Here is a 15,453-nt window from a genome sequence, read left to right as displayed (position 1 = left end):
ACGTCAGCTTTCAAACACAAACGGGTATAAACAACTGAGTTTTATTATTATATTTCCGTATCTTCTTGCATGACTGATGGCAGTTTCTTTACAGTGAGCTCTTTCTACGTTTGACTTAACACTTCCACAAACAAGTATGTCCTGAACAGAGAAAATTTGGAGACAATTTAAAACGACAGCGACAGAACACAAAAAAAATACAAAATTCTTCTGAGTTTCATTTGGAACAGCACAGCCTCAGTGCTCCTGTACTCATGGTTATCAACTTGATTAATACTTTAAGGACCCGCCTTTGTTTGGGGATTTGTTCTAAGTGGCTGAAAATGAAACTGTAAATATTTCATTATGTACAGTCATTGATATTCATGAGTACAGGAAGACACTCGGGTGTAAAGGGTAAATAAAGGGCATCAAAGCCAGATTGGTCACGTTCCTCTCCTCTCGGGTCGGCTGCTTACTCCTTTAACTCTCCACTCTTGTGCCGAGTGGCAGTTGGAACATTCCCAGGGTGGCACGGGGGAAACACTAACACTTCCATCAGAACTGTAAAGACAAGAGAATCAAATTAACACGAGGCAATAATAAAAGCGGAGCCGCTGCAGGAAGCGAACAAGTTACTTACATTCTTGAGGAATTCTTCGGCAACGATACGGGCCCTGGCATTAACCGAAAGTTTCATCTCACTGATCTCCTTGTCGATCTCCTCCATGAAGTGGATGACAAAGTCCACCAACTTGTGTTTGTACATCTGCTCCGTGTGGAAGTTGGTAATCAAGAAGCTAATATCATATCCCTAAAATAAGAGCGGAAAAAATAAAAGACACCATTTGTGTTACTGCATTAAAGCTATTGTAAATACTGAGATATTTAATGTTGTTTCCTTCTTTTGCTTGCTCCCTTTAGGGGTCAACAGCGGATCATCTGCCTCCAACCCCCCCATCCCTAACATCCTCCCCTGCTGCACCAACCGTCTTCTAGATCTTCTTTATTGAGGTGTTTACTGTCTGTATGATGTTTCTAAAACATGCATGCATGAAGACCTTTATGACTCATTTAGCTCCCACACTTCCTCGTTTTGTACGTGGTATTCTTCCTCTGATACTGTTAATAAGTACTGATTTCTCTTTTGTCACTCGCTGTCTCTTACCTCTACTGGCTTCCTCCGCAGAATGAAGAAGTTCTCTGCTCTCATCATCATGAAGCGCATAAACTTGTGGCAAAGGATCTTCTCGATCTCATCGGCCTGCAGTCAATCATAGTAGTTTTTAAAGAGCGTTAGAATATTCTGGAAAGTCATAACCACAATAAAAGTTAAAGCCATTCTAGCTCTACTGACCTGCTTGACAGCAATACTGACTCTGACGGAGTTGATGGATCCCTCGATGAGAACCTTCTCCTTGTCATTACGGCTGATCACCACCGGCTGAAGCAGCAGCTCCTTACTGCTCCTGTAACAACAGCAAAAACAGTCCTTCTAAACACAGTAAAACTCAACGTTATACTCGAGACCCCGCAACACTGAACGGGGAGGACACCTGCGAACAAGCTGAGGCAAGTCCCTTCAGTCCAACTTTAAAGCCTTGCCCTTGCTTGTAGCCATTTTTCTTCCCTCCTTGATTTTCTTATGCAAGTTTGCACATGACTGAACTCGTCTGCCAGCAGCTGATCATAATACACACATCTTTAGGGCAGGAGAAACATGAGGAAGCATAGGGTGGGAAGCAGCAGGGGACAAACCAGTGAGACTCAATTGAGTGCTGCTAAACATACCTGACCTCCACCTCTGGCTTGTTGTGGCGCTCCACCACCTGAGAGGAGAAGTTCTCCAGACATAGGGCTGCCTGCAAGGTGGCCCTCACAGCGTTTAAGTAGGGGCGCAGAGTCGCTGTCTGAAGAGAAAAGTAATAAAAAGTCAATACCTGGGAGGATTCGGCCACATGCAATGAGATCCTTCCAGTTGAATAAAGGTAAATCGCCCAGCAGGGACTTGTGTTTAAGGCTACGCATGACAATAATCCGTGTGCAAGTCTCACTTGACAGCTATCTGTTATCACAGGCAGAATGAACAAGTATCTACTAATGCTACGTAGCTACGTGTAGATCTATCTGCGATATGAATGCAGAAGAGGATGTGATGCCTTCAGGTGATCGACACTGCAGCTCATCCAAATTATTTACTGTATTTATGCCAGCTATATACGTCGCTTTTCCACGGTTTAAGGACAAACTGTGGTGAAGCTACAGGTCACAGAAACGAGCAGAAAAGGAAACGAGAGGAAAAGACAGCTCAGTCAATCTGTTTCTGCAAACCGTATCAAGGATGCCCGTAATCTCATTTTGCTGCAGCCAACCAGAAACCACGTCTACAAGGAACACACAGCTAGCTAGCTAATCTTAAGTTAAATATGGCAGTAGTTACTTGGGGTAATTGGCTAAATAATTAAATATAAAGCTGAGTGTTGTGCTGGAGACTTACCATTTTTGAGCTGTAAAAGACGGAAGTTCCTCAGCCACGCCTGGGACGACTCTTCCGTAAATCCTACATAGTCGAGAAAATCTATGGTGTGTTCGTTTTGATGCGAGGGTTAGTCTAATGAATCGTTTTTACCCACCCAGCGTAAATGTTCGCGTTTATTTCTCCGCCCAGGTGGAGTGTATTTTTAGTAAAACGAGCACACCCTAGGGTGTTCCCATTCTGCACTATGAAGAGGGGACAACGGCTGTTGTCTCACGAGTTTTTATTTTTACCTTATATGGTTTTCATAGTTAGATGTCAATTATCAAGATTAACGTACACAAACTATACTGTCTAACTTCCAAATTAAAAGCTTGGCAGCAAATATTTTTAATACGCCTAGATTTGGTATCATCCGATGATACCATTGTGATAGACTACTCAACAGGCTCTATGAAGCGCCAAGTCTCCAGACTCTGTATTCTCAGACTTGCCACTTTTTAAATTGCTTTTACGACTTAAAATGCCTGGTTAGGTTTTGTAAAAATTTAACTATCTTATTTTTTCTCCTCAGAATCGTCATTATATATAAAATGGGACATCATTTTAGGTGAATAATTTTCACACACACCCCCCTCTTACCACAATGGTTTCACCCATCATGGACGCCATTCAGTGAAGGTAACTATCGCTGCTCTAAAATATTATACACATTATAATTTGTGCGCTATATTTGTGTGGTGTGGGTTTAAAACGCCCATATTTAAAGCGTCTGTGCGCAAATCATGAATATAAAAGAAACCCTTGTTAGAATTTAAACGTATTCTCCAGCATTTCGGGCCCAGCGAGCCTGCGCTCTTTAAAGCAGTCCCGACTGTACGTGCGGCCGTACGTAAGTGTTTCTGAATTTGTGTGTGAGAGCTACAGCACAGAGCTGGACTCACATTGTATGCCAGTCTGATAATCTAATGAGTACTTTGTCTTATGCCAGTAAAATCACTGTCAGGTCTTTGCTGCAATACATCATGAGTGAGCTGAAGGACTGCCCCCCACTGAAATACTACGACTTTAAGCCCGTGGAGCATGTCAAGGTATGCCCCCGCTACACTGCTGTGCTGGGCCGCTCAGAGGATGATGGCATCGGCATCGAAGAGCTGGATACCCTGCAGCTGGAGCTGGAGACACTGCTGTCGTCAGCTACCCGCCGCCTCCGAGCACTGGAAGAGCAGAGACAGGTAGGAACAAGCTGGTGACCGCTCTTCTTTCATGTAACTTTTCTTTTAACCATAAGGCTTTCATCTCTAAGCATCTAGATGCAGCCTTGTATATTAAAGGCTACCATAATTTTTTCCTCTCTATTTATCTCAGATCCTTACAGACTGGCAAGATAAGAAGGGAGATAAACGCTTTCTGAAGCTGGGAAAAGACCCAGACCCCGCTGCCTCATCTCGCCACAAACCAAAGAAGCAGAAATTGGACGGTAAAGGGGGTCATGGGCCAGGCCAAGGTCCCGGCAGACCCAAAACCAAAAACCTGCAGCCAAAAGTACAAGAGTATGAATTTACAGATGACCCTCAAGACATTCCCCGCAACCCTAAAAATGATGCTCCCAACAGGTCCGCAACAACTTACAAAATATATCTGCTTAGTTTATTTTCTCTTTGATGTTTCTTTTTTTTTTTCCTTCTAATTTTCAAGTTATTCTTAGATGTGTGTTTTAGCAAGAAAAGAACTTTATTCTTATATTACCTTGTAATATTTCTGTTTTTAAGATTCTGGGCCTCAGTGGAGCCATACTGTGCAGATATTACAAATGAAGAAGTACGATTGTTGGAGGAGCTTCTTAAACCACCAGAGGATGAAGCAGACTACTTCAAGGTATGACATAGAGCCATGCACGCAATGTTATGTTACAAATAACTGTATGCAATGCAGTGAATAAGAGTGTTTTGAGGTTTGGGGCTGATCTGTGTTAATGGTAGATTCCAGCATTGGGAAAACACTACTCTCAGCGGTGGGCTCAGGAGGATCTGCTGGAGGAGCAGAGGGAAGGAGCACGAGCCAACGACAAAAAGAAAAGCGTCATGGGAGGGCCGCTTTCTGAATTGGACGCAAAAGGTGAGGGGAAGGCTCACTTGTGCCTACACGTGACTGTGCATGAACTAGTAACTCCACCTTAACACTAACATTTATCTTCACTTGCTGTAGATGTGGACTCGCTGCTGAAAAAGTCAGAATCCCAACACGAATCTCCAGAAGACGGTTGTCCCTTTGGTCCTCTCACACAGCGTCTGCTGCAGGCTCTTGTAGAGGTCAGACTCATCATTTTTTGACCAGCTTTTGCCCTGATAACGCTTATAACAATGCATTATTGCGTTGTAAAAAATACAAATAATAATATACATATAAATACATGAGCATGGTTTCTTCCAGGAGAACATTATATCCCCCATGGAGGATTCTCCTATACCGGACATTTCAGGAAAGGATGCTAACGATGGTGCTGGGACTTCACCCCGAAGCCAAGGAAAAGCTTTTAGGTATAATGTCAGCATCAAATAAATTTTTGATGTATTACATGAGAGAACCTCCTGAAATAGCAGCCATTTTTAAACACATCTCCTCATCCACACAGACCTCGGTATCCTCAGCATGAAACAAAAGAAAAACCGCATTCGATCTTTTTTAGGATGTTTTGGCAGGTCAGCAGCTAACTCTTCAAAGTACCTCAATTTGCTGTCTACTTTCATGCAGCTGTGCCTGCACACACAAACGTGGATGTTAATTCCTCTCCATTAAATTTAAAGGGAAAAATTGGTTCTAGATTTAAGGTGGTAACATTGGTTGTTTTAGTGGTGTTTTCCGCTCTGCATCTGCATATTTCTTATGATCTTTGCCATCTTTAGCGTTCCTCATACGCGCTCCCTGGAGGCTCGAATCAAAGAGGAGCTGGTAGCCCAGGGGTTGCTGGACTCCGAGGAGCGACCTGGCCAGGGAGGAGACTCTGAGGATGAGGTCCTTGCAGAGCTGCTGAAGAGACAAGCAGAACTCAAAGCCCTGACCGCTCACAACCGAGCCAGAAAGCAGGAGCTGCTACGGTGAGGACAGAGAGCAGCAGTGGTTCTGTTTGCCACCTAAGTGAAACTGTACATGTGTTAGAGATCTTTGATCACATGAAACTCTGGATTTGCTGTTTTTTCACAGGTTGGCAAAAGAGGAGATGCGCAAACAGGAGTTAAGGCAGAGAGTCAGGGTGTCTGACAATGAGGTGATGGAGGCGTTCCGGCGAATCATGGCAGCCAGGCAGAAGAAACGTACCCCAACTAAGAAGGAGAAAGATCAGGCCTGGAAAGCACTGAAGGAGAGGGAAAGCATTCTCAAATTACTGGATGGATAGAGGAAACCACAGTTTCTGTGGTGAAAAAAATATTGGAAGAAACCTCTTCAACCTAACACACAGCTCAAACAGCTGTCAGTTGCATCAAAGGCCTCTTTCAGGCTTCTCTCTCCGTTGACCTGCCGGCATCTGGACACGCCGGCTTCATGATAGAACACAGACTATGCTGACTTTTGGGAATTGGAAATGGTCAAAATGGCTTTATTCTTACTGTAAATAGAAATTAATATAACTTGTTATTGCATGGTATTTTCTAGTGGGTTGGGCTGAGCAACTCGCAAATATGCACTGTGCACATGCAGTCATGTTAACTCTGCAGCAAACAGTCTCACTTGTGTCGCTCAGCCTGATCTAGTGGCATTACTGTTGCAATGCAGGCTCCTCACTGATGTATGAAGCCACACGTTCAGATTCCAGCAGTTAAATGGCAGGTATGTGAAAGAGGCCAGTGATGTAACATACCGTTTATTACAGCTCTGCATGATTTAGGTAGGAACGTTTCTGTAGTTGTTTTTGTTCCATGTGATGTACAGCAGAGCAATCATCGGATCAGTAACATTCAGCATGCATCACTGACTTTTATACTGTTGTTTGAAACGTTTTTCTTTTGTTGGTTCATTTTTATTTTTTTTTACGTTTTTTAAATTTCATCTGCCATTGTCATGCTGTGAAAAGAATACATCAGTACAATTTAAGAACAGGTTTTGTATATGTTAAAAAAACAGACAAGATGCTGCAGTGTGTGCAGCAACATCTCTTCCCTTCAGTGCTAACAGTGGGTCCACCAGGAGCAAAAAAAAGACATAGACCATTGCTACTTATTAAAACAATAAAACTGTTACATCTGTTGATATTTGTGCTTTTGCTTTCTTTATGTTCTTAGTCAGTTTATTTATTAGCAACATGTTTAAAAAATGCTGACCACATAATTAACAATACATTAGAATAAAATCAAATAAAAACACAAACGTGAGAGAAACAATGTGATCAACATGTCAAATGGGCCGCACACCAAGAAGAAGAGGGGAGCCCGATGCTGTAATCTAGCAACGTGAGCTTCTGATTACAGAAAACTGTTCCCAGCAGCATAACACAGTGCATTACGATTAAAGAGGTGGTAACGTCCATCATCTCTGTATCTCAAAGATATATTCACTGCATGATATTCAGTTTTCAGTCACTGATGCTGAAATCCAGCGGGTGGAAAAGGTTTACCTGATCACATACTTAAGTACTTCTAATACGGTGAAGAACCATTCTTTGTAGGTCTCTAAGGAATGCTTAAAACTGTCTTCATTTAAAAGGAAAACAAGATATTTTCTCCATGAGGCTTTTGGGCTGTAGAATAAAATACAGTCACATTGTTCCAGCAATGGCAGTAGTAATTAAGTCTCTTCCAGTCTCAACTCTTAGACTGGAAGTTATTCTGTTTGTCACCAGTTTTTTTGCTGGTTAGGAGGATGTTCTTAAAATCTTTTTAAACTGCTGTACATAAAAGCTACATGTCTTCATTAATAAGCCACATTGCACATTGCAAATCCAGATTTCCTGCAGGGTAGGTGGAAGTAACAGGATCCAGAGGCACCACTAGATGGCAGTCTGTGCCTTTTGCTATACATAGCCCATGGTTGACATAATTGCAATACTGTGTGTGTCTCTTTGTTGGTGATTGTATATGTCCATCTTTCACTTTATGATCCTCACCGATCTGGATTTGGGGATAAAGTAAGAGACTGTTGCTCAGTGTGCAGCTGTGGGTCACACAGTTCATCCTACAGAGAAACAGTCACCCAAAGAAATGTCACCAGTAAGAAACAGTTTCCTTAAGAAACTGTCACATGGTCACAGCAAAAACCACCAAACTGCTGTTCACCCAGACGGATTCAGAAAGTATCTTTTGAAAAGACCGCAGCCATGCTCATGTTTCTTTGTCATTCTCAGCAGTTTCAAACAGCTTTTCTGTGATTCTTTCTCCTGATGTGTGTGATAAGAAAAGACTCGTCCATGTGACTTTCAAACTCAGGACGCTTTATTAGAAATGTGTACAAAGTCCTATCATTGCTGTCTCTAATTTTTTTGTGGTAGTTTCATTTTAATGAAGAGAGGCAAAATATTAAATAAGTATTTGATCCCCTACAACACAGCCAAAATTCAGGTTCCCACAGATTGCCTGTGTGACAAGATGTAACACAAGATTACAATCAGTCAGTCAATTATAGATTCTCCTAATCTCAACTTCGTACCTATATAAAGCACGCCTGCACACAGAATCAGTTTCAGTCCTTTGACAAATCAGAATCAGACCTAAGATTTGTCAAAGGACATCAGGGACAAGATTGACCATCAGCTTAATGAGAAGATGACAACTGCTGGTGCAATTATTCAGAAATGGAACAAATACAAAATGACCATCAATCCACCTCAATCTGGAGCTTCATGCAAGATTTTGCCTGATGATACGAAGAGGATCATGAGAAAGGCGGTGAAGCAGCACAGAACAACATGGGAAGAGCAGTGACCAAAAACACCACTATAACACACATAATAGAACTTGCAGACGCTGCAATTTAGCAGCGTCTGCAAGTTCCACCTGCTCATGAAGAAACATGTACAGGCTCGTCTGAAGTTTACCAGTGAAAATGCTGTGGTCATTTTAAAACCAAACTCAAGCTCTTTGGCATCAACTTAACCCGTCGTGTTTGGAAGAAGAGAAATGCTGTGTATGACCCAAAGAACACCATCCCAACAGTCACCATGGAGGTGGAAGCATTATGATATGGGAGCTGTTTTTCTGCTAAGGGTGCAGGACGACTTCACAGCACTGAGTGGCCAAAAGACCGGGCCATATACCATAAAATCTTGGACTAGAACCTCCTTCCCTCACCCAGAACACTAAATATGGGTCATGGCTTGGTCTTCCAGCATTAAAGTGACCCAAAACATACTGCCAAGGCAACAAAGACATGGCAAAAGAAGAAGCACATTAAAGTCATTGAGTGGTTTAGCTAGTCTCCAGACCCCAACTCTATAGAAAGTCTGTGGAGGAAGCTGAAGGTTTGGGTTTCCAAGCAGTAATAAAAAAAATCCCTAAAGGATTTAGAAAGTTTCTGTAAAGAGGAGGGAGCAAAAATCCCTCCTGAGATGTGTACAAACCTGATGAACAACTACAAAAAATGTCTTACCGCTGTGGTTGCCAACAAGAGTTTCTCCACCAAGTATTAAGTCATGTTTTTGGGATCAAGTACTTATTTCACTCAATGACATCCAAATCAACTCGAAACTTTAATCTAGCTTTTAGGTAATGTGTTTTTTCTGGATTATATTCTGTCTCCCTTCATTAAGATGAAACTACTAAAAAAAATAGACAGTGTTGGTTAATTTAAAGCTACATCTTTTAATCTGTGAGGCCTGTACAATCTTATGACACAGAGCTATTTCCTGATGAAACTGCTATAACTTGGTCAGTCGGTCAAGTCACGATCAAGGCAGTGAAACTCTCTCTGTTGAAAATCTGTTACAAAGCATGTGAAAACCCCACAGATAAAATCTCCTCTTCTCTCAACATGTTTAGGTTGACGTCAGATCCCCAAGCATTGCTGACATGACAGATTTCAGGCTTTGAACTACATGTAGTCAGGTCGCTTGTTTGTATTTTAAAATAGCCTTGAGCTCCACAGTGCAGGTTTGTCAGGAACAAATCAGCTTACATCTTGCGACACCTTAAAACTCGGCTGAATCATTACGAATTTAACAGCAGCCTGTCGGGGGGAGGGTGGCAATAATGCCCTGTTTATTACATTGTGTGAGTGTTTTGCTCGTGTGTTTGTGTGTAATGGCAAGACCGTTAATGGAAACTTACTGAATCTACATTAATACAACCCAGAAGATAAAATCAGGAACTGGCATGTTGTTTAAAAAATCCCCTCATGCTCAGAAAGCTGGAGTTTCTAACAATGGTGCAAACAGTCATTATTTTAAAAACTCCTCAGTTTAGGCGAGTGTCCTCTATGCAGATCCATAATGCCATCAGCCCTTGTGTATGAAAGCTTTTAATAACATGCAAACCTATTGAGTCCTCCTCACAGGTGAATGAGAGGCTGAATAGATTGCTGTGGTGGCCCCTCGAGGCCGGGCGTATCACACAGGTCTTTTGTTGCATTTGTTGTCATTAGACCTAAACTGAAGGGCAGGTGGGTTTTGTGTTAATACACTGCTCATACATGCTCAATGATGCTCGTCCTCTGTTTGCTCATCACATATTGAGCCTCTTTTTAAAAAAAAAGAAAGAAAGAAAGAAAGAAAAGAGGAAAAAAGGGCTAGTTAGACTCCTTTTGACAACCCAGGTGGTGCATGTGTCCCCGATGCTCACCGGATCAGCGAGGCTCCATCTCCAGTCCCCTCTCCCCGTGTGAAATTCAGCTACGTGGTGAGCTTCTTCACTCCTCTCTGCCATGGCCCGTAAAGTTTTACGGCTGTTTGAAGAAGAGGACCCGCCACTGGAGGGTGTGGGTAAATAAGTTTGGCACGAGATATGCATCTGCTGCACATCAACAGACAGACTATAATAAATATATTTCTGTTATGTGAGCAGACATTGTGCGGGGCGACGTGTGTTTACATGTGCACACACGCACAGTTATCCCATGCTACTATCACCCCAGATCAGAGGAGGGCGTTCTCTCCATTGCCTCTTTGTTTTGCCACTGTGTACCAACCATATTTCTTTCTCTGTGGCTCTCCTACTCCACCTCCGTGCCTGCGTTCCTTAGCTGGAACTGAGCATGCATAAAAGGCTGACACACACACACACAAACACAAGCACGCACAAGCACAAGGAGAGATACATAGAGCTGGAGGGTTTCAACATAAATCTGTTGATTCTTTGTCCTAATGCTATGTCAGCTTTCATGCTGAATTGAAATTGTGTGTGTGACAGAGATATAGACAGAGGTTGAGACAGCTGCTGAGGCTGGCTGGTCCACTGAGAAGACCCTCTGTCCAGCCAGGCCACGCCTCGGCCCTTCTCCTGCACAGAGAACTATTGTCTCCAGTGCTCCTTCCACTGTTCTGATGTCATGGTTTGTCCTTCCCCAGAGGGTTGCTGCTGCTGCTGCTGGTGCTGTTGTGGTAAAACTGGAAAGGCTTTTTAGCACAAGGCCAGAAGCAAAAGCGACTGGATGGTGCACACTGCAAATAGTTCTGCCTACCAGTACACAAAACTCTCATATGCTCTCATCTTTTTGGCCACTCCTTTAACCCGCCCTGATTTGAATCTCATTTGCTTCCCATTTGCGTGGCAGTTGATGCCTTTCTTCTGTGACTCCGGAGTTTGGCAGCTCAAATGCAAATCGCTCTCTTCTGCCCTGATCATCCCCACCTGTCCAGGCTCCTGGGCTGTCTGCTCATTGGTGAAGTAGAAATAAATATTCTTGGGCTACTTCTTCCAGCCCTGTTGTAATTCCTCTGGTGTATTTTGTAGAATATGAGCACCACAGACTCGCTGCTTTTACATTAAACTGTGAGGGTGTTGCTCATTATTTAGGTGTACAAGAAGAATTGTTATCAGAGTAGTCTAAGTTTGGGTATATGAGAGATTGTGTTTGTGGTATTTTGGAAATGTAAAAAAAAAATGCATATCTGGTTTCGATCAGAATAAATGACATAAGCTGAGGTTTAACTTCTGTTAGATCCAAGACCTACAAGATAAATCACGATAAAGTGCTGATGCTAAATTCTGCATACAGAGTCTCTCCTCTGAGAGACTCAAGCCATTACAGGTCCATGATCTCTCTCATTCCCTTCTGCATTGGTAGCGAATTTTCCTAAGCACTGTGACAATTTGTGTTTGGCTGTTCTTTGTTTGAATCACCTAGGCAATGAGTGAGATAAGAACGACAGAGTGTGGAGTTGTTAGGAGGCTATTTATCTTTGGCAGTAAATGTGGACAACAGCATTCAAAGCTCTTGAAGTATGTTTTGCAGTGGAGATAAGGCCTGATAGCAGAGGTATGTAGAGGGCTATGTATTGATAAATATGCACATATTTTCACAGAGATTTAATGCAACTGCTTCTGGAATACGGAAACCACTCTTATAGATGTGGGATTTGGAGAATTGTCACACTCTTCCTTATTGGGCTTGGATAAATAAACATACCACTTTCCTGCTACGGGTCTCCCTCTAAGACTCTAAGCGAGAGGACATCACCGGCAGAGTCGATGATAGTTGTTGAGGAGCAAAGGAGACACAATGAAAAATGCTTCTGTCACCACCCACCGCTGCTTTGTCACCCTCTCCCCATGTTTCTTTTGCTTCCTCTGCTCTGTGATTATTATCAGCCCAGATCATTATCAGGCAAACTCTCCCCTCACTGTGATGGAGAGGAGGGTCGGCCTCCCACATAGCTTTGGTGAGAGATTTCTAACAGCAGCAAAGGAGGAGGGGATGGGACAGGGGAAACAAGACAAGAGGCCTAATAAAGTCCATCTAAATTTAGAGACAGCGGGGCCTTTTTCCCCTTGTCCTTATAAAGAGCTGCTGGTGAATCCAGGCAGGCTATCCTCCTCGCTGTACTGAGCTCAGATCACTCCCTACAGGATGGGGAACATAACCGTCGGTGCATGAAAACACACACACACACACACACTCGTGTGCGCAAACACAGAGGACCATGTTGTTTTATGAGACAGAGGACGGGGAACTTGGAGGGGTATTTTTTTTGTCTTTACACAAGAGGGCAAGTTTGGTGGAACATACTAAAATAGGAGAGGTTTAAGGAAACCACCAAAAAGAAATGATGGGAGAAATGAGCAACTGGTGGGGGACGGTTCACGTACAGGAGATTGTGAAAGAAACCACAGATGAATTCGTGGCTAAAAATATCTCAGAGGGCGGGTTGTATATTTCATCTTATGTTAGCACAATCTCCCTTCCTCCGATCAAAAGATGCCCCTTTTTTGATCTCATTAAGAATCATTGCGTTTTATAAAGTTTATACTAAGATCTCGCCTGACCTTTTGGGGCTCTGTCCATGGAGAACAACACACATCATCTACAATCATATTAATTAGTGGGCTTTAGAAAAGAAAAAGCAGAGCCAAGCCCTCTCCCTGTTTCCTGCCTTATTGCTAACAGTCTGCATGGAAGCAAATGCAGAGAATTCAAAATAAGGCAATGAGAAACATTCCTTTAAAATGTTTCTTGAACTCTCGGTTTCACTGACGACTCCATCCATCCGAACTTCAAGAAACACCTGTTGCACAAGGTAGGATGTTTTTTTAAAAATGTAAAATAGAACTGGAGCTCTCCACTGTTTGAAAAAGCCTCGCCGCTTGCAAACGATGAAGCCAGCAAACATAAACGCGACCTTTCCCCTTGTGACAAATTAACAAATTCAACAGCTGTGTCACCGATGCAAGTGACTAATGTGATTTACTGCCATATCTGCTGCTGTCTGTCTGAAGCGCTCTTATCAGGAATGGCCTGTCCTGGGTGTGACATCAGCAGCTGCTTCCTACCCCCCACCTTTGATTAAATAACAACCCAAGTGAGATGCAGGTCATGTGCTGGTTCGTGCGGACGGGAGACACAGAAACAGAACACTTACAGTTCACTTTTGACACGAGGAGAGAGATACGTATGATGTTTTGTTTTTGCTGTGCGCTGCTAAGGCAGAGGTCATTTTCACAGCTGCCCTGGTACAGTAAGCCAGGAGTGACAGCAAAGGGTCAAAAGGCAAACAGGATGGAGGGGTGGAGGTGGAAGGAGTGGCGTGTTTTTTTTTTCTTTTCTTCTTAATTCCTCTTTTACACCTGTTGCTTCCTGCCTCTTGTGGCCTGTTACCACACAGGAAGACACTGGTGGACACACTTTAAACCTACAGACATAGGGACTGTCTGAGCTGATACGCAGAAAGGCAAGCACACAAAAACATTGCATTCATACAGTCACACACTTGTTATATAAGAGCTCCTCCTCTACACACACACACACACACACACATATAGTGTTTGTGCTTCTGCCACACAGTCAGAAGCACAGTCTGACAGTCTAAAGCTAAAGTGGATCGATCATTGTGTTTTGTGTGTGTGTGTGTGTGCGAGAGAGAGGGAGAGAGTGTGTCAGTTTGTGGTCACGAAAGCCCCACTGAGAGAGGAAGCTCAGCTGTCAGTAGCTGTCAGGTGCTGGGCCTCTCTCTCTGTCTGTCTCTCTCTTTATTTGCTGCTCCTGCTGTAGAGAACCTCAACCCCCTTCTCTTTCTTACTCTCCCTTCCCTTTTCTGCCCTCCAACAGTGGCAGGCTGGGTTTGAGATCGAGGTGGAGGCGCTGCTCCCTTAGCACAAGCATGTTGACCAGAGATAAGGAAATATGGCACACAACCAACACCTCCACTCCCCCCGCCAGCCCTACCCGTCTGGGGGCTAAACATGTTACAAACACATACATATATGCACACACATATGCAGTAAACAAGTAGTTATTTTGCGGCGTGATGACCGGACCTTGTTACCGCATTACCATCACAGCACTTTAAGTATTTCTTGCCCGTTCACCTCCTCTCTTGTCTTCTGGTGCTCGGCTCCGCTGCTGTCTCTCTCTCTCTCTCTCTCTCTCTCTCTCTCTCTCTCACCCCGTGAAGGGTGTTACCCATGCTACATTAGGTGCTCACATGCAGAAAGGCACAGAACAAACAGGCACTCTCTGCAAAGCATGCTCCTCATTCAGTGGGAGTGAAAACATTTCCCTGAGTGTGCATGCCAGCGCTTCTATAGACTGGTGGTTTGGCGTGGTGTGAAATGGACACGGGATGTGAGGCTGGAAGCGTCTGTGGCGCCTCAGCCCCTTGCTTCGCGTTGTGAGATGTGTTGAGGGTGGGCAGGGGGTGGTTGTTGTTGAGGGGGAGAGCAGAGTGGGGGGGTGCCTGAGCTTGTGATTGCAGATCGGCTGTGATGGGTATCCCCTTGGCCCTTTCTTGAGTAAGACACACTCAGATCACATTACAGGCCTGAGAACTGAGGGAAGACAGCACGAGTGAGGGCAACAACTACTAGGAGGAGACACACACACACACACACACACACACACACACACACATGCATGCAGGGTAATAAACTGCAATCCACATGTTCACGATTGCACAGCACAGCACAATGACATGAATGTAATCAATTCCCTTCAATGGGGGACCATGCTGTTTCCAGCTGTATGTTTTTTTCTGCCTCATCATTTACTCCTGTTTGACTTTAAGAAGTTTCAGCACAAGCTTGACTCCTGCATAAGGCCATCTCGTGTGGCTCATCTCGTTATCACCGACCTCTGTGGAAGTGCCAGAAGAATCAGCAGGTGTGAGAGTGGCGTGTACAGCCGTCCAAAAGCAGCTGATAGGACGCAGGCCTGCAGTTGGATAAGCACTACTTTCTGCCAGAGCCCTGAAAACTCACACTGAGCCACAAATGTCTCAGCCTTTATCAGCCACAGACACCACGGCCCCCGTGTGCACACTTTCCAAGTCACTTTCCAGAAACACTGTTGACTTTCAAAGATTACCATACTTCCCACCACCTTACACTATCCAGGTATCATCACTTAAGCACAGTGAAATA

General features: G+C 43.7%; 2 protein-coding genes across 4 annotated transcripts; one reads left to right on the top strand and one right to left on the bottom strand.

Moving 5' to 3' along the window:
* Window positions 1-25: 25 nt before the first annotated feature.
* Window positions 26-2,628, bottom strand: arpc4l (actin related protein 2/3 complex, subunit 4, like). The gene is made up of 6 exons (XM_086291598.1): window positions 2,477-2,628; window positions 1,771-1,889; window positions 1,337-1,448; window positions 1,148-1,243; window positions 623-793; window positions 26-543 (listed from the first exon to the last, which is right to left on the bottom strand). Exons 1-6 carry the CDS (start codon window positions 2,477-2,479, stop codon window positions 538-540), a joined length of 507 nt encoding a protein of 168 aa, XP_086147724.1. The 5' UTR covers window positions 2,480-2,628; the 3' UTR covers window positions 26-537.
* Window positions 2,629-2,910: 282 nt separating this feature from the next.
* Window positions 2,911-6,701, top strand: tada3l (transcriptional adaptor 3 (NGG1 homolog, yeast)-like). Of its 3 annotated transcripts, none has more exons than XM_086291597.1 (9): window positions 2,914-3,347; window positions 3,447-3,690; window positions 3,824-4,071; window positions 4,228-4,333; window positions 4,438-4,573; window positions 4,664-4,767; window positions 4,889-4,995; window positions 5,362-5,553; window positions 5,660-6,701. In XM_086291597.1, exons 2-9 carry the CDS (start codon window positions 3,481-3,483, stop codon window positions 5,850-5,852), a joined length of 1,296 nt encoding a protein of 431 aa, XP_086147723.1. In that variant the 5' UTR covers window positions 2,914-3,347; window positions 3,447-3,480; the 3' UTR covers window positions 5,853-6,701. The 3 variants fall into 3 exon arrangements, with proteins under 3 accessions (XP_086147721.1, XP_086147723.1, XP_086147722.1); XM_086291596.1 differs by having other exon boundaries at window positions 2,915-3,136; XM_086291595.1 differs by having other exon boundaries at window positions 2,911-3,690.
* The last annotated feature ends 8,752 nt before the right edge of the window (window positions 6,702-15,453 follow it).

This window comes from Aulonocara sp. 'chitande type north' Nkhata Bay, linkage group LG5 (assembly GCF_057382095.1).
Source record: "Aulonocara sp. 'chitande type north' Nkhata Bay isolate Kocher_YH1m ecotype deep benthic linkage group LG5, A_spYH_male_GT1.1, whole genome shotgun sequence".
In the NCBI taxonomy this organism is placed as follows: Eukaryota; Metazoa; Chordata; class Actinopteri; order Cichliformes; family Cichlidae; genus Aulonocara; species Aulonocara sp. 'chitande type north' Nkhata Bay.
The sequence above is the reverse complement of the archived record's forward strand: the minus strand, read 5'-3'. Positions and strand labels throughout refer to the sequence as shown.

Excerpts from the sequence above, each read along its gene's own strand:
- arpc4l (XM_086291598.1), bottom strand. Across the intron at positions 1,449-1,770 it reads AAGCCAGAGGTGGAGGTCAG|GAGCAGTAAGGAGCTGCTGC; the intron begins GTATGTTTAGCA and ends CTGTTGTTACAG. Across the intron at positions 794-1,147 it reads TGCGGAGGAAGCCAGTAGAG|GGATATGATATTAGCTTCTT; the intron begins GTAAGAGACAGC and ends CTCTTATTTTAG.
- tada3l (XM_086291595.1), top strand. The coding sequence starts at position 3,424 with ATGAGTACTTTGTCTTATGCCAGTAAAATCACTGTCAGGTCTTTGCTG. Across the intron at positions 4,574-4,663 it reads TTCTGAATTGGACGCAAAAG|ATGTGGACTCGCTGCTGAAA; the intron begins GTGAGGGGAAGG and ends CACTTGCTGTAG. Across the intron at positions 4,996-5,361 it reads AGCCAAGGAAAAGCTTTTAG|CGTTCCTCATACGCGCTCCC; the intron begins GTATAATGTCAG and ends TGCCATCTTTAG.